At 46.0% G+C, this 24,210-nt stretch overlaps 1 protein-coding gene and 1 non-coding gene across 6 annotated transcripts in view; one reads left to right on the forward strand and one right to left on the reverse strand.

The window, feature by feature from the left end:
- LOC726247 (protein vestigial) overlaps window positions 1-24,210 on the reverse strand; it is a 60,725-nt gene that overhangs the window by 10,742 nt on the left and 25,773 nt on the right. For 3 of the 5 annotated variants that reach the window (XM_026444154.1, XM_001122002.5, XM_026444153.1), the window contains 3 exons: window positions 7,279-7,477; window positions 6,974-7,132; window positions 724-847 (listed from right to left, as the gene is read on the reverse strand). In XM_026444154.1, coding sequence (XP_026299939.1) covers window positions 724-847; window positions 6,974-7,132; window positions 7,279-7,477 — 482 coding nt within the window. Of the gene's footprint in view, window positions 1-723; window positions 848-6,973; window positions 7,133-7,278; window positions 7,478-8,446; window positions 8,674-24,210 lie in introns of those variants that run through there. The other 2 variants (XM_016915559.2, XM_016915558.2) reach the window with 2 other exon arrangements.
- On the forward strand, window positions 22,343-22,425 carry TRNAS-UGA. The gene has a single exon. It is a non-coding gene; the product is annotated as a tRNA-Ser (tRNA).

Genomic DNA, 24,210 nt, shown 5'->3' on the forward strand with positions numbered 1-24,210 from the left:
GCTAAAGATCTCTCGAAGCAGGGGTACCTGCTCCCGACGGTTTTCTGTATTTTTCACGTCTCGTTTTCTCTTTGCCTTCTCCTCCGGTTCCCTCCCTCTCTCCCTCTCTCTCATTCTCTCTCTCTCTCTCCAAACCAATCGTCTCGCTTTTTCTACGCTCCTTTAATCTATCCCGCTCTTCCCAACCCGCATCCTCCGTCACTCGTTCCTTCCCTTTCCTCAATTTCTCTCGATTTTTCTCTCATTTCGAACGTGTTCCCCTCTTCGCATCCCGCCCCGCAGCCCATTCCACGTCCCCCGTACCCGCTGCGACATTCGTTTCCGACCATTTATCCCGGCAGGCTATCGCGTAATGACCGTGTCGCGCCTGCCGGAGGTAGATTTTTCGAATGCGCCAACCCCCGATCGACTCCCATTATCGTTCGTTAATTGAACGGATAACGCTTCCCACTATTTCGTCGATTAATCATGGCTACTTTTCGCGCGGTACGCGTGAAACAGCGAACGAGTCGATCGATCCTTTCGAATAATCCTTAACCAAACTAATCGATATCTAACGATAATAAATTAGAGAGAGAGAGAGGGAGGGAGAGAGAGAGAGAGGAGAGAATAATAACATCGTTTTAATAGGTTAGCTAGAAACGTAGAATTTTTAGAACAGATTCCCCTGTAGCGTATAAAATATATTTGAAGAACGAACGAAAAAATGTTGGGAACGCTCACCTGTGGTGATATTGTGGATAATGCGGATGCCATGGATCCGTTGGACACTCGTAGACTTCACCAGGATGCTGACTCTTCCAGAAGGAAGGGGGGAAGTTCCTCATGAACATAGGGGAGATATTTTCTGCGACAAAATAAAATTGTTTTAGCGATTCTTTTTTTTTCGAATAAATAAATATTATTGTATCTTTAATACGTTTAAATTTATACTTTTATAATTACTAGAGAGATATTATTTTTGAAATAATGCTGCAACGTCGTAGTTACGCGTAAATACGATAGTACGGGATGAATCGTTGAAAAGATGGACGGACGAAAGAATGGATAATCGAAGCGCGATGCAAGTTTTATCGGAAAGATGGACGATTCCGAGGCGAGGTGGAATGTTTATTAAAATATTTGTATCGTTTCCCACGGGCCAGCACGCGATTCTTTCGAGGGTTCACGATAAACGAGTAGTAGTCGGATCCCACGGGATCGAACCGCGCGACAGAAAGGTACCGCTCGGTTGTTTTACAAGCGACCACTCCAAAGCCAGAAGCTTGTCGTGTATCCTCCCGCGAGTCTCCCGAGTCCTTGGTCCCGGGATTCCTTTTTCTCTCTCTCCAACCTCTTTCGGCCAATCCAAACACATATTCGAAGGTTGAACCAGCCGACGATTTATACTTCTAATTCCTCTCCTCTCTACCTCTTCCTCGATTTCATCTTCGCCATCGCGCCACCACTATCCACACCGATGTGCGTGCAACTAATTTATACGAAAATCTTTGTCGGTTTACGCTTTCGATATCGCGTATACGAATATTCGATCGAAAATATTCGATCGAGTCTTTTCTCTCACTCGTATCTTTCGTGATATCGAGATGCTACGAAAATTTATCTTCATTTGCTCGAGTAACGCGTTAATTACGAAGCAATACTCTTTATGGATCGAACGGGAATAACTCGGTCGTGGAAAAAGTGGCAACCCGTACGATCGTTTAGAAGATAAAACAGAAGGATGAATTATTCATTTATGCGTTGCGCAACGGTATCCAGGTATCGATCGATACACAGAGCTCGGTGTACAGTAATTTATCTCTAATAGACGACACATCGCGCTAACATATGTATGTACATATAGGCGATAATTAACGAGTCGGAAGACGAGTAACAAATCAAAAACAACGTCGGGAAAGAAAGAGATAAATTAATCGGTGGAATAAAATTTCAACGCGTCGGAAGGAAGGAGAGGAGGGGAAATCGATCGGGATCGGGATCGGAATCTCGTTCGCGATCCCGGAATCGCGAAATAGGTCCAGGACGATATCGTAACGTCGATTGGGTATCGGCTCGTCCGCCGGCTAACAACACTGACCCGCGACACTTTCGATATAAAGAAGCCATGGAACTGCATTGTTTCCCACGCGTGGAATGTCGGAATGGGAGTCGGAGTCGGAGGGAGGCCCCTCCCCTCCCTCCTCCTCGTTTCCTCCTCGTATCCGGCCAAACTCGTAAAATATACTTTCTCGAGTCGGGGAGGAGGGAACCGGAGGCGAGTCGCGGCATCATCCTCCTACACACGTGTATCAAGAAAGATTGACTAACTATCGCGTTAAATATTGCAATTTGCTTATGGGGGAGATGCGAGATAGCGGAAAGGAAACCGGCCCCCACCGGTCCTTCGTTCCACCACGTCCTTCGTCTTTCCTCCAACCTCCGCTTCTTCCCTTCTCCCCACTCATTCTCTCTCTCGCTCTCTCCCCGGCTCCCTGTCCACCGCCCGACTGTCCTTTATTTATTAACGCAATTAAAGAAACAGAGTGTCGAGCGTCCACGGTCGGCTTTCTACCATGCCGATGCCGCGAACCGGCTGTACGCTCGGGGAGAATATACGCAGGGAAGCGGATCCACCACTCACGGAGGCAGAGAGGGTTGTCGATATATACCGAATTCGCACCGCGAAAATCGGACGTTTCGTCCATCTCCAACCGTTTTTATCCCTCCGATTACCGACGAACAATCTCCATCCATCCACGTTGTCGATCTTATAACGTCGATTCACGATTTTTACGCAAATATATATTTATTTCTGTATCTCTTCGCGGTACAAAAACTTGTGCCTCGCATATTTTATATCGCAATGATGCAAACGCAAAGATCGCGGGTTGATAGAAAGTTGAGAACCCCGAGTTCTTTTCCACCGTTCGAAAATTATTATTCTCGGTTTCAGATATATCGCTTCGTTAAGTATTCAAATTACATCGATATCCAAGCGAACACGTATATTTCCCAGTTATTATCTATTTTAAGCTTCCCCTTAACCATCCATCTTTCCGATAATTCGCTTGATCCATAACTGCGTTGCTTCTGAAAAATTTAAACTCTGTATTCGATTATACTATTTATTAACCAATTTGTTCGGAATCGAATATCCTTAAAGATCCACGAAAAATCCAAGAGAAAGATTCCAGGACGAATAAATATAATATCGAGTTCGATTCGAACGATGACACGGAGAGAGAGAGAGAGAGAGAGAGAAGAGAGAAGAGGAAAGATTCTCTGGCGAAGAACGTTAATTTTTTTTCGAGTTCATTCATTTTCTCGGCGAGGTGGCTCGTAATGATTCACTTTCAGCCGCTGAACGGGCGACTCGACGTCGATCGTTCGCCCAGTGCAGCGAGACTACCCCCGATACAAATGTAGTCGGTAAATCTTGGCGGCGACTCGAGCGCGGAAAATAATCGGCTGACACGAAGCCGAGAGTACGAGTTTCCTCGCCGTTGGACGCGGCGCATCTCGACGCGGTGTTGGCGCACCGCCAAAAGGTGCCTGTATAAAGATGTGGCGCGGCGCGATCCCGCGATTCGTCAAAACGTAACCCCCGGACCGGATTGATGTGGCGGTGCGACCGGATGCCTCGTTATTCCGATTGCCACGGCCAAAGGGATTCGTTCCCCGAGACGAATTCCGAGTGGAATTCAGATTCGCCGCGTTCCGCTCTATTTTCGATTTGTACGGACGCCCGTCCACGATTATACGCATAGACGCGAGACAATAAGAGGAAGGAGAAGAACGGCCGAAACTTGGTCGATCGTAATACGTTCGACGAAAGATTCGCTTTAACCGAGAATTGGCCGAAAATCTTTTGCGTCGCACGTTCGAGATGAAAAGGAGACGACGTAAAATCGATCGATCGTGGAAATGCGCGAGCGGAGAGACGTTCTCAATTACGTTACGTTAAATTACGCGGCGTGTCATGGATTACACGGCAATTTTCATCCGTGTGATCCGTTGCTTTCGAGCGAGCATCGAGCGGTGAAAAAGCGTGGACGGGCGTAGAGGCACGGTATCGTGGCTAATCTCGCGGCAATCCCCCTTTGAAGACGCCACGGCGTCGTGTAAGAGCCATGTCGAGTAATTGCGTCTCTGTTGCGCCGCGGTGGCTGGCGAACGGGGCGTTAATTTGACGCCACCGACTGGAACGACGCGCTCAATTTCCCCAACTCAACCTTACCAACCTTTCCCGTTCCCAACCTTCTCGTATCCATCCTTTCTCATCGGACCGACGGCATACGAGACGCGATAACACCCTTCCCTCCCGCCGGACGTTCCGAATTAACCCTTTGAACGGAAGGATGCGCGTTGATAAACGCGTGTGATTTTTCACGAACGCGTCGCCGCAACTACGATTAACAACCTTTCCCTTTCCCTTTTTTCGCTCTCTCCTCTTTCGCGATTTGGCTTTGAAGATCTTTGGCGGGAGAGGATTATTCACGAACCAGAATCGAGATATCTCGTCGATTCGTCGTCGTGAGTGATTTCACTCGTCAAGCTTTACGAAGAATTCGACGCAACAGTTACGAGCGCAGCGCGTTTTTAAAAGGATGTATTTTTAGGAAATTAATTAACGCGATACGTAGCGCGCGATTCTCGTTCCACTCGAGTAGCGCACGATGTCGATTCGGATCGAATTGGATCGATTCTATTTTCGTTCATCGTCGAGCTGTTTCGTCGTTGTTACCTCGATGATATCGAACGTATCTAAAAATAAAATCGTTCGAAAAATTCCACCACTCCCGTACCCTACGTATGCAAAACGAATAGGATAATTAATTAATCCCCTCCCCTACGTCGAATATACGTCTTAATTCGATTCGCGCAAGTTAACGAACCCTTAAAAGAGTCGCTAGTGGATCCTTCCCCTCCCGCTCCGCCCCGCTATCGAGTATTCGAGGACAAAACGTTTTATCGGATAGTCGTATCGTTCGCCTCCTTCGATCTTGTTCCCCTTTAGCGTGTGCCAGCCGCTCCTGGTACCGGCTGGTAGTAGCGACGCAAAACCCTATTAAATGCAATTTCTTCCTTGCGAGATATCATTCCCTCGGGAGCGTAACGCGTCGTTGCGATCTGTACTCGCGATTTCGAGCGCAAATACAGGCGAATATCTCGTTCGATCGATACCCGATGCAACGTTCTTTTAACTACGAGGCGGATGTATCGGCTGATCGACCGATGAAAAAAATGGAATAAGAATCGAAGGAAAAAAAGAAAAAAAGAAAATCCGAAACTCGATTTTCCGATAAGACACCTCGTCGTCCCATGCCACGCCGCGAAAACGACGACGCAACGCAACCCTTCCGATCGATCGCCCTTCTTCCTTTTTCCGTTCGTTCGCGGAGGGATGGTTGATGCTCTTTGTTCCCGCGCATACGTTCACCGGTAAGAGACGTTCGCTCTTTGTACGCAAGTACGTTAGCCAACATACCGCGGCTAAAACTGTCTCTTCGCCAAGCCTCCCCCCTCCCCTATCCCTGCCCCTTGCTACCCTTCGCGGCTCTCCTTGAGTCAGCATGAGCGCATCCTCCTCGTAGACCGAGGAGGAGAAGAGAAGCTCTTAATTTACCTTTCCTACGCCGTGAAACCGTGGTCTCGATGGGACGGGGGAGGGCGAGGGGAGGGGGGAGGTACGAACGGAGGGATGAACGCGGGAGAGGACGACGGAGGGAGAGACGCGCACGGCACATAACAATTAGGTCGCGTTGCGTTGAATTCTAAGCAGGCTAGTGAACCGATCGTGAGCCACTGTCGCGAGATAAATGCGGCCTTAAACGATACCGATATAGACGGGCTGCTACGCCGATCGCTTGCCAAACCGACTCGACCGCCGACAACCCCCTATATACCCTCTCCCCACCCGCTCGCCTTTCTCGTTACCCGACTCTTTCTTTCGACTCTCGCCTTTCTTCGCTCCTTCACCCATCCGTCTTACCGATTCCGCTCCTTTTCTGGACTATATGAATCTTTCTTTCTCCGCGCTTCCTTTCGACCCGTCCACGTCCATTCTTTCCTCGTCCATTCCAACGCGCATTCCGATTCCCATCTTTCTTCTTTCGGGACACTTTATTTCGTCCCCGGCTAGGTTTATCCCATTCAACGTTTCACGAACCGTTTCGCGGTTTTCTTGCCGTTTCTTCGCATCGGACACCGATAAATCAAAATCCCATTTCTCGTTTCTACCCGCGTAGCGGTGGTGGGTGGAAAAAAAGTGGAGAGATGGCTTCGAATTGGCTTATCGCGTAGAAATTCGTCCCGAAAAGAGCGTTCGCGTTTATTTCTCTTCTCTATCTTCGTTTCCACTCGGCTCTCATTCCCTTTTTTCGTTTCCTCCCTTTCCTTTCGTTCGCGGCGAAACTTGCACTCCTCCCCTTCTTCGTCTCGCACGAAGCGAAGCGGACAAGGCAAGGGTTTCGAGTCCCCGAGTACGACCACGATACAATTGTTACGAGGCTTGTTAGAGTTGTCGCGGCCTAATGGCGCACTTTATTATCGGCCTCCGCCGGGACTCCGCGGCTGCATCCACGCTGGATGCGTTTAAATCACCGCCCTTTGACGCATTAGTCCCGGTCCCGACTCGCTTCGTCCTCCGATACTCGAGTCGCGTGTTCCGATGACGTCCGAACCCGTCGAAACGGGAGATCGTAATTGGAACGTATCGCGCGCCACCATTTTTTATTCCGCCGCAATCGCAGGCTTGCGTGCCACTTTCAAACCGCCACCACTCTCCTTTCTTTCACAATATTGAACGCACATTTTTCTTTTTTCTTCTTTCTTTCTATCTTTTTTTCGCGCGATCATCCATATGATTTATCCGCATTGATATATTTTTATATATATATTTTTTACGTTGAAATTCAAGAATCATGGATAAAAGTTTACATTTTGCGTAAACGAGAGAAATTCGATTTCAAATTAGTTTTGGACAACTCACCTTTCGGTTTGTCGTGCGCTAATGCCCTTTGAAAGTGTTCCTCCACTTCGGACGCGGCATCCCCTCGATAATGGGTGAAGACGACGCAATTTGTGCTCACGTATTGCGCTATGCTCTCGCCATCGTCGGAATCTTCCGCTGCGGTCCCAGTACCTACAGCTATAAGCCAATTAGAAAGGGGATATTTGTCAGGATCGACCGATATCTTACGATTCCAAAATAATATTCTTTTTTTTTTACGAGATACCGTTCGCAATCGTATATAATTTCGATCTACGAAAGAGTAGAGTAACGTTCCAACTCACCGTCCGTCGATCTGTCATCGTCCAACGTTCTCGAGGGTTGCGAAGCGGTCGATGCAACGGGTGGCCGTGGTTGAGGAGTTGGTCTTGGCGATGCCGGACTAGGTGCCGAGCCGACGGAACCTGCGCTGCTCTGCTGCCCTTGTGGAACACTTCCACCAGTTGGACAAATTTGCCCCAATGGTCTTTGGTGAACGTTCAACTGTAAAAGCAAAAGGGAAAAAATCGCGATATTCTTCTCTTCTTCGTCTATATATATTCGTTATAGCACATCGAGAGATATAATAATCGGACAAAAAGAAATTCGTTTCGTTTTAACGGTTATTTTCTCGCGTTTCGATAAATGTCTGTTAAAAATGTTACGATAAAACGCGAGATATATTATTAACGATTATCAACGATGTTTACACAATTTACATGATAATTAAGATAATCGCGGTTTACGATTAAAATTCATCGCTTTCGCGTATCTCGATAAATTTCACAATATCCTTTCACTCGCGATTTTCACACGCTTCTGACATCGCGTGTACGGACCTACGTGATATTTATAATTATCAGAGTTCGAATAAGCAATAATTTTCACGATTTCAAATGTACACTCGGAACGTCCTATCGTTTATTCATGCGATACGTTGGATCAATTTCAACATATTCAACGGAAAATTTATTTCATTTTCCATCGATCAACAATTTATATTATTTTCCATTCTCCAAATACCAACGAGTATAAATTCAACGTGTTCTTTATCGATGATGTGTTTCGACAAATTCATCGTTCGATCGAATATTTTCGTAAATTCCTCCTTAAAAAAAAAATTATCGCGTCTACTCCCAATCTAATAGACCGTATCGCCTTATCTTCCATCTCCTCGACTCCGTTTACTCGATCGTTCGAATCGTCGAATTCGGATGAAAATTTCGAAGCAGCCTCCTCCCGATCGTGGACGGGAGCATGGACGCGGAGGACAGGGCATCCCTCGAGTTCTCTCGATAAAATATCGAGGGAATGGAAATGGTCGGTGGACGAAACGCTTGGACATCAACGTCCACAATTCCAGGGATTTTACCACCCTCCGGCCGTAAGCCACCCTCGCCAGTCACTCGGCGAATCCGACGAGCGGACGCGTCGCCGTGGTCGATTCACGTTTAGTAGGTAAATCGTACGAACCACGTCCTTAGAAGAGGGGCCTCCATTGAGCGCATACCGACGCCAGGCGTCGGCGTCCATTGTACCTCCCACCCGCTCGGTCAGACTGCAAATAGCGCGAGAGCTATGCTATGCGCACCGGCATCGTCGTCACGGCCGCCGCTCGCAATCAGACCAAATAGGACGTAATGCTCGCTATTCATTAGATCCTACGGATGCAAATGCCACGCTGGGTCATGGCATTCTGCTCGAATTTTTTCCGCCGCGCCAAACCCTCCCCCCCTCCCCTCCGTACGATCGCGCACGCGACGCGACAAGCCAACTATTCGGCCACTGTTCGATGGATCGGAACACGATGGATGCCAGTGCTCGAGATGCTCCACGAGAACGACGCGCAACGTTCCGTCGACTCAGCGCTCCGCGCGTTTTCGCCGCTATTCCTTCTCGTTCGAGACCAAATCCCAAAAAGAAACTAGATAAAAAAAGAAATAGGGTTAAAAGTATGAATCCGCACCATCTCGAAATCGGGGGCACAGGGAAATTGTATTCGAATCGCGGAGGGGAATTCTATGCGGGGAAGGAAGGTTACGATTAGATTACACGTCGATCTGTGCTCCCTTCGAATCGTATCTCGATCGGATCGACGATGCGCGAGACGGTTGCCCCGCGTGGTTCATCGCGAACGTCGAAACATCGCGCGCCTCGACGTCGATTAATTCCGCGCGATATAATCCGGCTGTGGATTATTCGAGGAACTCGGAGGACGCGAACATTTCGATCGGCCAATCATGCCAACCGCTACGTAATTTTAACCAGCCGATGTTTCGTTTGCCCGCTGGCTATCGAGAGTCGGCCGTGTCTTTGTCGTCGTTGTCGCCGTTCTCGTCGAAGGTCGACAGATCGACGAGCGATCGAAAGTGAACGGCGGTGGCTACTTATTTGCACGGCCAAGCGGGGATCGATCGAGACGATCCCGCGGCATTGCTCGCTACGCAACGCAACGAGAAGGAAGAGGAAAAATTTCTTTTTTCTTTTTTTTTACTCGGGAGAAAATTACTCCTCGCTTCGCCGCGAAATTTTCGAAATAATCCGCCCGAACACGAACGAGTTCCGTTTCTCCGTATTCGCGGGAATATTAGGCGGGGAGATAAATCGGGGAGAGTGGCGCGCGAGATCTATCCACGATATTCGTTAGAGCTAGGCGAGGGGAGGCGGGAAGGCGTGTACATCGATCCTCGAGATCGCGGCGAACACGATCGTAATGATCGAAGAAACCGCCTCGGTGGTGCGCGCGAGGTGCATACCATCCCGACGCGATGATAAAGGACGCGCGCGCGATCGCAGCCTCGCGTACATGTAGCCGGTAGCCATTATTGTTGCGCCACTATCGTGAATAAATCTGTCGGACGGATGGGCGTGCATGAGTTATAATCCCGAATCCCGCTGAATCGAGAAAAACACTGTGTCATTCGTGTCCCTCCGATTCGCGACGCTCGAATTCCTCCCTCCCTCCCTCCCGATAACGAACGCGTTATTCTTCTCTCCATATAATACTTACCACTTGTTTACGACTTTAAGAAATAATTTTACAACGTCCACCGCGATTGAACGGAGATAATAAATCGTTCGCATACGTCGTTAAAGGATGGAGGGAGGGAGGGGGGAAAGGATTGATACGTGGAAAAGAGGATACATCATAGGCAATAGCGTGGTCGAGTACGATCGCGGTTCGAACTCGTTCTCCTTGAAATCCCTTTGAGACCGAGTCGTCGCTCAATCGAACAAATTTATCCTACCTATTGAGTTTCGCGTTAGTCCTCGTCGAGTTCCTTTTTTTACCCTTTTCTTTCTTCTTATACTTTATGGAAAACGAAAATCCAATATTTGTCACGTATACTATGTATGGGATTTCGTTTAATCGGAGCTACATTAGAGCCAGATAAATGAAACAAGACGAATATCAAGAAAATCGAAGAATCTATCGATCTTTCGATGTTTATTAAATCTCGATCACTCGCGTAAATTATTCGCGATTTTAATTATTTCTTTTTCTTAGCAAATCGTCTTAGGTACAGTATATCTATACTATGTATCAAAGACGCATCATGCTTCTCGTAACTCGGTAGAAACTCGGACAAAAGTGGAATTTATCCAGGCTTGACCCGTGCGAACGGGTTTAATTCGCCGCGTAAACGACAGTTTATGCAACGAATTAGAGCTTCAGACACGCTAATGAACGATCGCAATCGGCGAGAGAAAATAAATGTACGCGCGATTCTCGCATTCGTTCGACGGCACGATACGCGCAATTGCAGTTGCGTATGCATTCGTGGTAGCCATTATTGTTGCGAACGTGATTGTCGCGTCCCGGCTGACAAATGGACGCGTGCGTTTAAGTATAAGTTTAATCCTGGCAAATCGATCGAGAGATCTGCGCGCTCCCATTTCTAGGTCGTGCCACTCTTTGCCAGGATCCTCTTCTATACTCGTACTCGCTTTCGTTCGCGCCAAGGAAAGCAATCTAAATCGTTATCGTCGCAAAAGAATATCTCCAATATCGAATATTATCGATTCGAAAAAAAAAAATATCATCGTAGGATCCCTACTTTTCACGATGTACAAGTGTTGCAACGCTCGACCCAAAGGCGTGTCTATATTCGCTCGTGCGGGGGGAGAAAAGGGGGGAGAAAACTTTGGACTTGGAAGTAAATAATATCGTTGCATCCAACAACGTCGCGGCGATGTTGAAATCACACGTTTCTCGTCTTCCCCCCTCCCCCAATCGGTTTGTCATCTCCGCTGCCTCTTCTCGCTCGCGTCTCGTTGACAGGCGAACCTTTTCGCGTGTATATCGGGGCGAGCCGCGTATCCCGCCTAACCAATTACGTTCATACATCAGCGGTGGCGTAGCGACGCACGAAAATAAGCTGACGCTGATGTATACCGTGCGACCGATGGCGGCGGGTGGACCACGCGTGGCCCCAAACCCAAACTCGCGCGCTACGCTACTCCGAGATGTTATCGTTATCCGCTATAATAAACCGAGAGCCGACATTCCACGGGCTAGTAGATCACCGCCATGATCCCGAAACGGCGAAAACTTGCGGCGGAGTCGAGCCACGTCGAACGATGACCGCTGGTATTCGGGGAACGCGCAATTGATCATGAACTTGAGCGACCAGCCCCAACTTATATACCACCACGCACCGCGCTATCTCGATCGCCTTCGTTTTCCGCGCCATTTCGCCCACTCGCGGTGATTTACGTTTCTAATCTTTTCTTCCTTCCTTCTTTCTTTCTTTCTTTCCTTTTTTTTTTTACCGATGGAATAGAATGATTTCTCTGCCCATCCCACAACGGGGCGGCGGATGATTCGCCGAAAACGCGCGGGGAAAGATGAAAAAGAAGGAGAAACGAAAGTAAGAAAAGGCCGATCTTGCACGGATTACCGCGGCCAAGCATCCAACATCGTCCGGACGACAATGTGGTAATTAATCGAAGCAAGTCTGTCCGCGATGGTCGCTCTCTTCCTCTTTTACCTTCCCTCGAAACGGTCTACGTCCTCGCCACGGCGAACCAGCGACTCTAACTCCGTCGAGAGAGAGAGAGAGAAAGAGAGCTCGCGGTCTTTCAAAGCATTCCAAAGCGCGAGCGCGCCTCTTCCTCTTCTTCCTCTCTTTCATCCCCTCCTCGATCCCACCACCACCATCACCACCACCACCACCACCACCACCGGTGTCGACTCACTTCGCCGACTTAAGACCGCGCGCGCGTCTTTATTCGTTTCCTCTTTTGTCTTATAGATCTCTGAATCTTCGTATTCCCTCCCCTCGTCTCGTTCGTTTTCCATCGCGTCCTTCAACCCCCATTAAAATGCTCGATACCTCGATGATCCTGGACGTTGATTTGGATTTATGTTCCACCGCGAATCGAACGAAACACCGGCTGGTCACCGATTGTGTACACGATCCACCGATCATTGCTCACCGATGTTCTTGCGTTTGTTCCTGCGTCCAAAGTATCCCAAGACCTTTCTCTTCGAGGGGACCAGTTTTTGTCCCTTCCACGCTGGATTAATCGTGTCGATAATTCGTCGTTCGTTTAGACCGAAACGTTTCACCATTCGTTCGCCCATTCTTTTCCACCCAATATTCCTATTCTACGGTATTTCTGTATCCTTGAAACGTGTATCCTTGGAATACACACGCTTACGATTCGTCGCGAAAACGACATCCCTCGTGTAGAACGAGACACGGATCGGGAGCGAAACGAACGATTGGACGTCCGCTCGATCGAGATTCGATTGGAGAGATCGGTCACTCCGTTCGACGAGGGCGAAGGAAGGTGAACGATGGGAAGGAATACGAAAAAGGGATGAAAAGGCGCGGCTCGGCCGCGAAAAACGAACGAAACGACGAGGAGCAACGCAGGACGGGGGGAGGAGCAAGATGGGGGTCGGTAACAAGCTACCACGGGATATCGCGCAATTTGTTTGCCGGACACGGCCATTCGTCGACACGATTCTCCTATCTTCCACGGAGATGAGAGTCCACAGATCTCGGCCGTGCCGTTGGATTACGACTATTGATAAGGCGCCGGTGAACGAGTTCCCTTTGGTTAAGTTTAGTTCATTAGCAAACCACAGGTGGACGATGGAGCGATCCCTCGTCCGACCGACAAATTACAACGAGCTCGGCCCCTTTGGGGGGATACGGGAAAGTCCGAATGTCGAGAACTCGTCCGGATTTGCCACTCGATTCTTAACCGATATTTTAACCGATATATTCCCTCCGTCGTTCCAACAATGTAACTCATCTTCGTCTTTCTCTCCGCACTTTTTCTTTCGCGTTCTCGCTTCTCCCCTCACATCGCCCAATTGCACCTCCAAATCGAACTCGTCACAACAACGTCGGCCTCCATACTACGAGCATTTTTCGGATTCCATTCTCGAAATTCACGATCAATCATCATATCATGGAGATTCCGTACAAAAAAAAGTCGTACGTATACCATATCCGCTTGAGATAAAAGTAGGCGTAAAGAGACGGAAATAGAATAGGATTCGAGAAGCATCCTGCGTTAAACAAGCCTGCACGTTAACGCTGCTCGCGGTCTGGCCGCGATATCGGTCAAGCATCTCGATCTATCACGCCGTAATCCTCTCGTTTTTCGTCGGCATTAATATCGGCGAGAACGATAACCACGGCGACAAGTATCGCGCCTCCGGCAGTAAACACGTGGCGACCGCGATTCCACGCGTCAACCCAACGATGCCTCCGCTTCAACATTCCATCCCGAACAACCCGACCTCTTATTTTCACCACGTGTAAATTGCGCGTACGGAGCTACCGCTATGAATTTCGCGGCAACATAATCGTAAAACCGATAAATAGAGCGGCATTCCAACCTCACGGATGTCGAGGATCCCTCGAGTCCTTCTTAATAACCCGTCATTTTTATCATATTCTCACCTTTTAATCGACGACGAATACGAACGCGTCCTTCTCCTTTCCGAGTTTCGCGCCACGCGCCACGCGTGTTCTCCACTGTCTCAATTAGACGCGAAAAAGCTCGGCGAGAATTTGCGAAATGCCGCGAGACGAAAACTTAACGCTTCAACTCGCGATTCTTCCAATACCATTTCGTTTCTTCCAAATACCATCCTACATCAATTGAACGTCGCGTCACAATCACGACGCGCTATCTTCTCTTCTCGAAAACAAGATCCAACAAGAAGAACGAAGAAGAAGATGGAAAAAATCGATTCCTCGAACCGGATCGTTCCTTCTTCTCACCGTCCATCGAGCACCGGCAAAATTCGGAATGGATTTCGACGAAGAAGCGAACGACGAATCCTCGTCCGCCCGATAACGCCACGGTATACGTATTTAATGTTTCTCCTCCTACCGGTAACCACCGGCCAGATATGCCTGAGTAATATTAGCGCATCGCGATATAAATGAAAACGTATCCCGGGAAGGTGGCAATGGCGTGGCAACCGACGGACCTGTCCGGACCAGCGAGAGTCGTGTGGAGTACGCGGAGGGGAGCGGGAGCGGTGGAATAGGCGCGTTAAAAGCCGGAGGAGAGATACCGGACGGACGAGGCCTTTAGCGTCCTGTTATCAGGCCCGATCCGATACGGTCACCAATAACTCGGCCTACCTACCGCAGCGACGCAACCTACTACGTAAAGGTTACGCTCCCACCGAACGTTTGCTACCGGCCGCCGGACCATTTACCAACTTATTACCATCTACCGTCCACCGGCTCGTTCCACCAACTTCGCACCGAACGATAGTTGTCCAATAAAAACTCGCTCTTTACATCCGCGGTGCAACGCCGTCCGCCGCCCATAACCGAGATGCATAACTCGATGCGCTTTATCGGAGGGGACTGCTCCGTTTTTGCCGGCGAGGGATCACGATCGATTCCGTTCCGTGCGATTCCGCCGCATTTTTAATTAAACGGATCTACCTTCTACGAAAAATCGAAATTCGGTTACGAGCGCCAACTTTCCATTTTCTCGAATCTCGAAAGAGTCTTCCCCCCCCCCCCCCATTCGTTTACGCCGATTCCCTCGCGATCAATTACGATTTTTCTTTCTTTCGTAGCACGGAAGGATATATTTTCGTACGCGAGATTGGCCGAGGAGCGGCAAAAGGAATTTGCATGAATATTGGACTCGGTTCATTAAATATTCTTAAGATGCGCTTAAGGATTATTATCTCGTATATCGGAATTACGGAAGGTGGGTAGAGTAGAATCAACTTTCTACTGGAAATAACTTTTGGAATATATCGTTTATAAGCACCGTTTGCCAAATAACGCGATGAAATCTCGATAACCGATCATTTAAAATTATTATCCCCTTTGAAATTTATATTTACATCGATATTAAAAAATTCAAGAATTCGCGTTAACGCAACGATAATTATTTCGTTCCGGACAACGTTTCCCAACGTTTCCCTGAAATCTTTCCACGCGTAAATCTTTCTCATTCGACCGAGTTCCGATTCGTCAAAATTCAGATCAAATTGTTTTCACGCTTGAAAAAGGATCCTGATTCCTTGTTCAAAGAGGAAAAAAAAAAAAGGAAGAAAAAAAATGACGTTAAAAATTTGGATAATTTCGCTCTTCTATCAAATTAAGAGCATTGTTTTTACAACATCGAGCGACATCGTTCTAACAACTTCATTCAACGATCAAACGATTTCCAACAGAATCGAGAAACGAGAAACACTCGGGGTTGCGTTCCATCGTTCGCCTAATTGTTTCCTTATCCGTGGACGAAACGACGATTAAACGTCGCGATACGCGAAACCTTTCGTTTCCTTATGACTGGTGCGCGATATATGAATTCCTCGCTGCCATTTCATCGCATCGAGTGGTGGCCGAGCTACTCTAGGAATCCGACCAATGTCCTCCGCGAGTCCACGCGCGTGCTTTTCTATACGGGGATCGCTCACCTCCGCGCGATTCCTTTATTTTTGCGAACCAACCATTTCCGTTTTCCCGTAAAACAAGGATAAAACGTACCTAATGCCATTACTATCACTCGCTTCCCTTCTTTTATCTTTTCCGCTGGCATAACGGACAATTTCATCCTGCGATTCTAATAAAATTGTTTATCGCCGTTCCAACGGAACGGAATAAATAATGGGTGGGATGAGCGAAATAAAAAAATATCATCTTCTCGTTTTAATCTCTATCTCGCATCCCCTCCGTTACTAACGTCGATTTACTCTCGTTACGTATATATCGGTCACTTAGAAACCTAGATCGGGTAATCGCGACCTACCTACCGGCGCGAGTTTCTATTAATTCCTATCGGTTCGTCTCTCTATAGATAGGTAGATAGGTAGGTAGCTAGGTAGGTAGGTACTCGTCAACCAAGGCAATTAACGAGCGAACCGACAAAACGTCCATACCTCGCGCAAACATCAAGAGGCCAACTGTCGCCATTCCGCGTCATTACCTAGCAATGCCTGCCAGTTTGCACCCTTTGCATTCTCTACGCGCGTTCCCAAGTAAGAATCATAACCAGTCACCCGAGAGCCGACCACGCGATCCACGCGATGGCATGAAAATAAGGTTGAACGATTATCTCCGTAGCGCGTATAGCAGGATAGGAGAAGCGGGTCGTCGATTGCCAACCAATCGCGCGCGATGCATCGAAAGAAAGATCGCGTCGCGCGATCCCCTTTCGAAAATAATTCCTCCGCGAATACCTGCCTCGTTGGTTACGTGGCCCGCCACGACCAGATTGCTCGCGAGAATGCGTTCCTTTGCTCGCGACCGTTCCATCGATTAATAATCGAACGTTGGCCTCCAGTTTTCCTTCTTCCCCCCTCTTTCTCTCTCTCTCTCTTCTCTTTCTTTCTCCTTCATACCGGTATCGCACTACTCGCCATGCCGACCGTATAGATCGAGGACGCGTGGATTCGTCTCGAATGCAGCGACCGCGTCTTATTATACCGATTACCGACTTCTGGAAACCGAGGCGGCGAGTGGAACGGCGAGCGTGGCCCGCTTTTCCGCTCCGACATTCCCTACGGTCGCGACAGTTTCGATCGAGAGACACTGTTTCACCGATGATTACGAAGAGCTACGTTCTTTCTTTTTCAAATTATAATAAATATACGATAGGGTGGTAAATTTTTTGTTGAGAAAAAGGGGAGGATGGGAAAATTGGGCAAAGAGAAGGAAAGGAGGGCGCCGTCGCTTCTCGAACATATCGAGAAGGTATCGATGGACGGAGCGAGAAGGCGACGTGGATCGGAATGCGATCCTTAGAAAACAGAGGTGGCCGCCGGTGAACGCAGTGGCACGAAGCGTAGCCTCCTTTAGCGCGTGTCGCAAAGAATGGCGTTCCTAGACTAAAAACGGAACAGCGGCAAGGAATGTAACGTTGCAGCACACCTTGCCCCGAGCTGTGACACGAGTTGGCGCGGCCGCGCGCGCACAACGAGTCCGATATGCCGATTCCGTACCGATAATTCTCAACCATCCCCACCAACCCTCCGTCCCTGTATCGCATCCGCGTGTAAATACGTCTCGCTCGTCCTTCTTCTTCTACGTGTCACGGACTTCCGCCGTCTCACCAACACCTCCACGATACTCCTCGCCTCGCCTGTTTCCCCCTTCCCCCTCTCTTTCTCTCCCTTCCGTTTCCGTTTTTTCCGGAGAAAGCGTGTTCCGGAGAAACAGATCTGTTCTTCCACTCGAGCTATGGAACGATTTCGCGAATTTAAAAATAAATAAATAAATATATAAAAGGATCGTTGTATCTTACAAATTGATCTCGTCTCGCGGAGGTAAACCATATCCGACGTTAGTGAGCAATAATTTTCGCCGTAAATCTTACTCAAAGCCGACTAGTTGAGTGAAAAGGACAGCTGCTCGGCGATCCGATTCTGGTGCGTTTCGGTGTAATCCAACGGGTCATCCAGCGTGATGAATGAACCATCGAGGATAGCGGTGTACTCTCTCTCTCTCTCTCTACTCCTTCCTAGTGTTTGATGTTAAACGCGATTAACGTGTTCTTCTGATTCTAACCTCCCGTTTGATCTTGACACGCAAATTTGCGCTCCTATCCGCAGCTGCGCTGATAATATCGTACAACGCGTGTTATTCCGTTATTACTGAATTCGGGATTATCCTTCAAAGGGCTTGAAAATAAGTCTTCAACACCGATCCCATTACGTTCTCACACCAACGACTCGTAATTTATTTCGCTTATCCTTCCTTCTCGTCCGATTATCATATCCTTCCCTCTCCTCTCGTGTTCGAGCAAAGAAAAACTTCTCGACTGAGTCTCTTGGTCTCCTTTCGAATATATTCGTCTCATCTAATATATTCGTATAGATAAGTGATAGATTTTCGTTAAAACGAACGAATTTTTTAAGATTCCTACGATGAACAACGATTCGACGCGATACCTTTTCTTTCGACGTTAATTATTTCACTTTGTAAGGATCGCGTTAAATCATTTAAACCTATTTGATCATTTCGCGATCATATCCGATACAATTTGCTTTTCGAATCTATACCTATTTAAAAATAAGTAAGAAACACGCGTATAATTTTTTTTTTACAGATACAGGTAATAAAATTAAAGAATAGCGAGGAAACGCGAATACAGTATTACAGGAGAAAAACACGCGGATGTTCGCGTGTTCGAAAGCATTAAATTGGCGAAAGGAACGGAAGTAATTTCTTAAGGCGACGCAAAGTGGACGATTACAATGAAGGTATAAATTTCATTGAACAAATTCGGTGGGAAAATGGCGGATCTATCGTAGAGGGAGCCGAGTGGTTTGCCGTCGTCCTCGGACGAAACGCGACGTGAGCCAACTGGTACAATAGTCACCTGAGGCGATTAATGGCGTCCGGTCGGCGATCGTAAATAACAATAAACCAGTTTACTCGAACAACAGTCGCGTGGCTTCCGTGATTCTGCCAACTATTCCACCATCTCGATCGCGCTACCATCCGTGCGATCCATCACGACCAGCAATTAATTTCCAATGGACGCGTTCAAACATTTTTTCGAAACGAAGAATACGTCCTTCGATACGATTCGACACGTCGTGATCGAATCGTACGCTTTATCCGTTTTCAATTAGAATCGAAGTTTTATCAAAATCGATCAAACTCCAGTCCACGAAACTCGAGTCGAGCGTTCTCGAAAAGTGGATCGCGACGGGTGGAAAGACGGTCACGCTTCCCCCCGCGGAAAGGAAAGGAAAAAAGTGAGAGGCGTCTGTTCGATGGAAACTGGCCCTCGAGGAAAAGCTTATTCGATTCAATTCTAATGGCGCGGATAGTTGCATTCGCGATAAACCCGACAAGGGACCCCCATCTCTACTGTGCCGACGTCGAATAATGAGAGTATTCTCACCACGTTTTCCGCGACACCGGCGTATTACGGATCTTCAAAGAGCCGCCACAGACGTCGGTCTGGCATCGTTGATATAAATTACACCCACACAGGCGCGCACGTTTCGAGGCCAACCGATACAACGTCTCGAAGGGAGGACGTTCGTCGCGCACTGTACGCGTCGACGTATTACCAGATTCTTAGGAATGCTTATAATTTTACGAGCCTGCTTAATATGCGCTTAGCTTCTGCCGCGGTAGCCTCGGGCCCGAGCCGTTCCCTTCTACCTCCCGCCCCTCCCCCCTCCTCTTCGTCATCCCTCGCCTTCCTATCCACGACATTTTCCACTTAACCTTTGAACCAAGATCGTTCTCGCGTAGCAGGTGCATTCCACCTTGCGGCGCGATCATCGCTCGAAAATTCATTCCGTCGAGATGAGGTCGCCGACTTCCTCTTCTATCGCGGAACATCTATATTCGATACGGGTGAACGAACAAGGATTCCAAACGGATTGAACTTTCACTCTTACCGCACTTTTCTCTCTCTCTTTCTCTCTCTCTCCCCCTCCCTCTCTCTCAATTTTTTATTTCATTTTTCTATACGCGCAGCACGTACTCGCCGATTTTTTCCTATCTCTGTTCGGAAGTATGGTATAAATGAATAGATTACGTGGATCGGGAGGCACGGCAAATTTCCGGAGAATGCCTCTTCGCTATGACGAGGAGAATTATCGAGATTGAAGTTTGCGTGGATTTTCCACGAACGGCGTAATTGCATAGCCGTAGCAAGACTGTATATGACGCAAGAAGGAAAAGACGGTTCAAAATTTCTGTTCTTTCCTATTCTTCCATCTATCCATGTACGCATTATTTCGCAGCTATATATATATAGCAATGACTATATTAATCATTGATTCGCAGCTTCCTTCCATTTATTTGAAAATTAATTCGCTTCGACAATATTTGACGTTGCTTCGCGCATATAAAATACGCGTATATAAATCCGAGTTTCCCGATTTCTCGGCCGCGCCGCGTATTTTTCAACGCTCAAGGTGCAAAACCAGTATGGTACGCGAAAGCAACTCGGCTAGTTTATGGGACAGGTGAAGGGCCATCGTTTTTGTTCGAACGAAACTTCCCGTGTCGCCATTTAAGCGCGTGTAATCGTCTGACGTATACGACCGACCAGTTGTAATTGCATTAATTTCCTCCCATAATTATGAATCTTGTTCACCGCTTCCGATCGTTGTCGGGTAACGTATCCGCAAAGAAAGTTGATCTCGCGGCTGCGATTAAACGTTTCCTTGGATCGTTGAGAAAAAAACTTGAGAATTAATTTTTTCATTTTCATCCGTCTATATAAATTATCGTTTATACGCTAGAAAAAAGACGCAATTCATCAACGGCATTGTAAAAATGGAGAAATTATTACGTATTACGTATTAAAAAATCACGAATTATAAAAGATCCGTGTTCTTGTCTATCCTCTATACGACGCGAAACGATAAAATAAAACCATTGTTTGCCGTTTGATGACCGAATTAAATAAAATAAAATCGCAACTTTTCGCGATACCGAGAATAAAAGAGTCGATTCGAAAGGGCTATATTTTCATTAGTCATGAAACGCGTCTCTCGACCAGTGTCTCAAGAGTTGACTCGACAACTGTCGATTCGTCACTGTCAGCTAGTGCAGTGTCACGAGCTGCGCGAGATGAGACGACCGATTACGGGAATGAAAAATGATCCGCGAAAACCTTTGATATTTCGTCTTCTATTCCCCCGGGGGATACAAGGAATATGTATCGAGTTCCTGGATACAGAAACGAAGCGCAATTTTTACTTTTACTTTTTCTCCTTTCTTACTCTACTCTCATTCATAAATGAGAGAAAAATCACGCGACGAATGATCACGTGGTGATCTTCTTCTGATTCTGAAGAATCGCGTTATTGCTAGTATAAAGAAATTTATCGCTTGTTGCACCGTTAATATTAATGAATTTAATTTTATTATTATTAGTGAATACGCAATGAACGAAAAATCTCGATTTTCTCGTTCGAAAACGGTAGGAAAACCGCGATAAACGATCAACAAAATTACAAAGCGAGAGTATGTCGCGGCAGCAGGTATGACGCGATAAAAACAAGATAATTTGTAATAACAAATCGATTAATCATTTATCGTTATATTCGCGTATCCTGTGTTTATCATCCATGAAAATGATTTATTTAAGCGACAACAACATGTCCAAAGAAGAATGAAAAGAAAAATTCCTTTTCTCGTTTTTCGTTCGAAAGACCAAAGCTACGTACGTACGATATCATTCGGTTTAACGATCGCGATTAAACAACCATGAGATGACTCAATTATCGTTAATACGGTCGCGACGTGCCGCTTTCCTTGGAATCTTGGAGGAAAGGAGAAGACAGGAGAGAGGAGATAGGAGAGAGGAGAGAGGAGAGAGGAGAAAGAGAGAGGTGAATTTAATTAATCCGCAGTTCATTCGTTAAAACCCGGAAATGCGACCCTTGTAATTGTCTTAGTTCGATCGTTTCCTTGGCTAATTGAAATTCTTATCCAAGTACCGATAGCGTCGTGAAAGAAACTTGCCGGACTCTATTAACGATGCTTGATCATCAACGCGTTAACGATCTTTTGATCTTGCTGATTTTTTTTTTTTTTATTTCCTTTAAATTATCGACGATGCATCGATCGTTTTTTAGCATAAATTTTAAAAAAATGCGAAAAATATCGTTATATCGATTTCATCGAATTCAAATAAAAAAAAAATTAATTCCAATATTTTATAAATTCATTTAAAAGTTTAAAAAATATAAATGTACAAAGTTTCTTTTATGCTAAATTTTTTTTATTTTTTTTATTTATTTATTTATTTATTTTCTTCTATTAATATTTCATTTCAATTTTGTTTATTAAGACAATTCATCTTTTATTCGATGAAAAAAATGATTCGATCGAACGATACAGACGTTCTCGATCCACTTTAATACGAAATATAAGAACCCAGAAGCGACGAGCTGCGGTGTCCGAGCGGTTAAGGAGATGGACTTGAAATCCATTGGGTGTTAACCCGCACAGGTTCGAATCCTGTCCGCAGCGAAAAATTTTTTTTTTTCAAAATCGTATTTATTCGATTAACAAAACGTTAAATATGCATCATATATGTACAATTTTTCAATTATTGTTAATACGAGAATAAAAAAAGATGTTAAACGCATTGAAAATATCGATCGTGCCTTTTCGCTCCAAGTTCACGGTAAACGGTAAGTGGATAAATGATAGTATATGAGAACAACGATGAGAGGGATTTTTATATATCGTGTTATTTAATTCATGCGTTTCCAACGTTCATTTGTCACTTTTGCAAAGTTGGTCCCGCGCCAGTTACGATCGTAAATGAAACGACGACGAAGGAATGGTTTCCGAAAGTTCGCGAGTAAATAGACGGTCGTTCAAAAGCATGCAGATTTGTACAACGATTAGCAAGTTGTGATTCGTCATCGCACCTACGCAATCAACTCCGTTACGTTCAGCCGAGATTTCACGATAGCGATAATAATAATAATTCGAAAAGAGCACCGATAAATCCCGCGTTGACGTTGATACATCGTAAAAGATACCTTATTTCTCGCGATTGATGACAATTGCCACGCGACGAAACGACAAAAAACAACTGGTTACTGCATGTATATATATATATATATATATATATATATGTGTATATATATATATATATTTTATCACGATATCCCGAGTAATAAGTAAAATTCTGTCCCTTTTAAGGGAGGATTGCGTAGATAGACGCGTGACGACGCAAAGAGACAAAAACCGTTTCATAAAAATTCTTATACAGATCCCTCGCGTTTCCCTCGTATTTCCCTCGAGCTACCCGCTTCTTGACTCGCGGTAATTGAAGAAACAAAGGGGACTGTAATTATGGCTGGCAATTACGTCGGCGTAAACGCGCTTGCGCGAAGCGGAGAAGCATGGCCGAGCATACGGCTTTCTTCCACGCTCCACGCCAATTTTTGATGAAATTATTTCCTACGGAAGAGTTGTTTTTCGTTGTTGTCGGAAACGACGGCAGATGGAAAGCCGCTCCGCAACAAACTCGACCAACACCGGAATCGCGCTTCGTCTCTTGGAATCACTTTTTGGAAAAAACCGAGTCGAGTCAAAATATCGAATTCGAATTCCAATAAGATCAAACGCATATTATGTTCGAATTACGTTCAAATATCACGAAATTCTCGGATTTTCATAATTCTCTTCGAAATTTTAGTTCAAAACACGCTGATAAAATTGCCGACTATGATAAAGTTGGCAATGCGTTACAGCGATAATTCAATGCATACTTACCTGTTTATTGCGCTTTAACTAAAATCTTTATCGTAATTTGTTTATTAATATTTTTAAATTATAAGAGAAGATATAATATCTATTAATAGGGGGGGATGTAAAGATACGCGTATAAATTTACATCGTAAAAAATATAAAAGGTAAATGCTTCGATTAATTAATAAATCATAACCTTTTAACGGAAAAGTTTCTTCATTTTTCACACGATTTCGCAAACGATAAATACGCAAATAGTATGTCTCGATGTAATTGCAAGAGAACAAACGACAATTTGATAAATGAATCGGAATTCAAATATTTAAGAAATCGAACCATCCATGATTAAAATTTGCAAAAAAAAACCGATGTATATAATCTCGATAATGAGAGACGAAAAAGAATTCGTAGATCAAAGGCGACGAATAAAATACACAATTTTACGCAATTTGATAAAAATATTTACATATAAACATTTAATATTATCCAAACAAGATAAGATTAGATAATAAATATACAAGGTATTAGAAAAAATGTTATTACTAGCAT

This window comes from Apis mellifera, linkage group LG12 (assembly GCF_003254395.2).
Source record: "Apis mellifera strain DH4 linkage group LG12, Amel_HAv3.1, whole genome shotgun sequence".
Taxonomy (NCBI): Eukaryota; Metazoa; Arthropoda; class Insecta; order Hymenoptera; family Apidae; genus Apis; species Apis mellifera.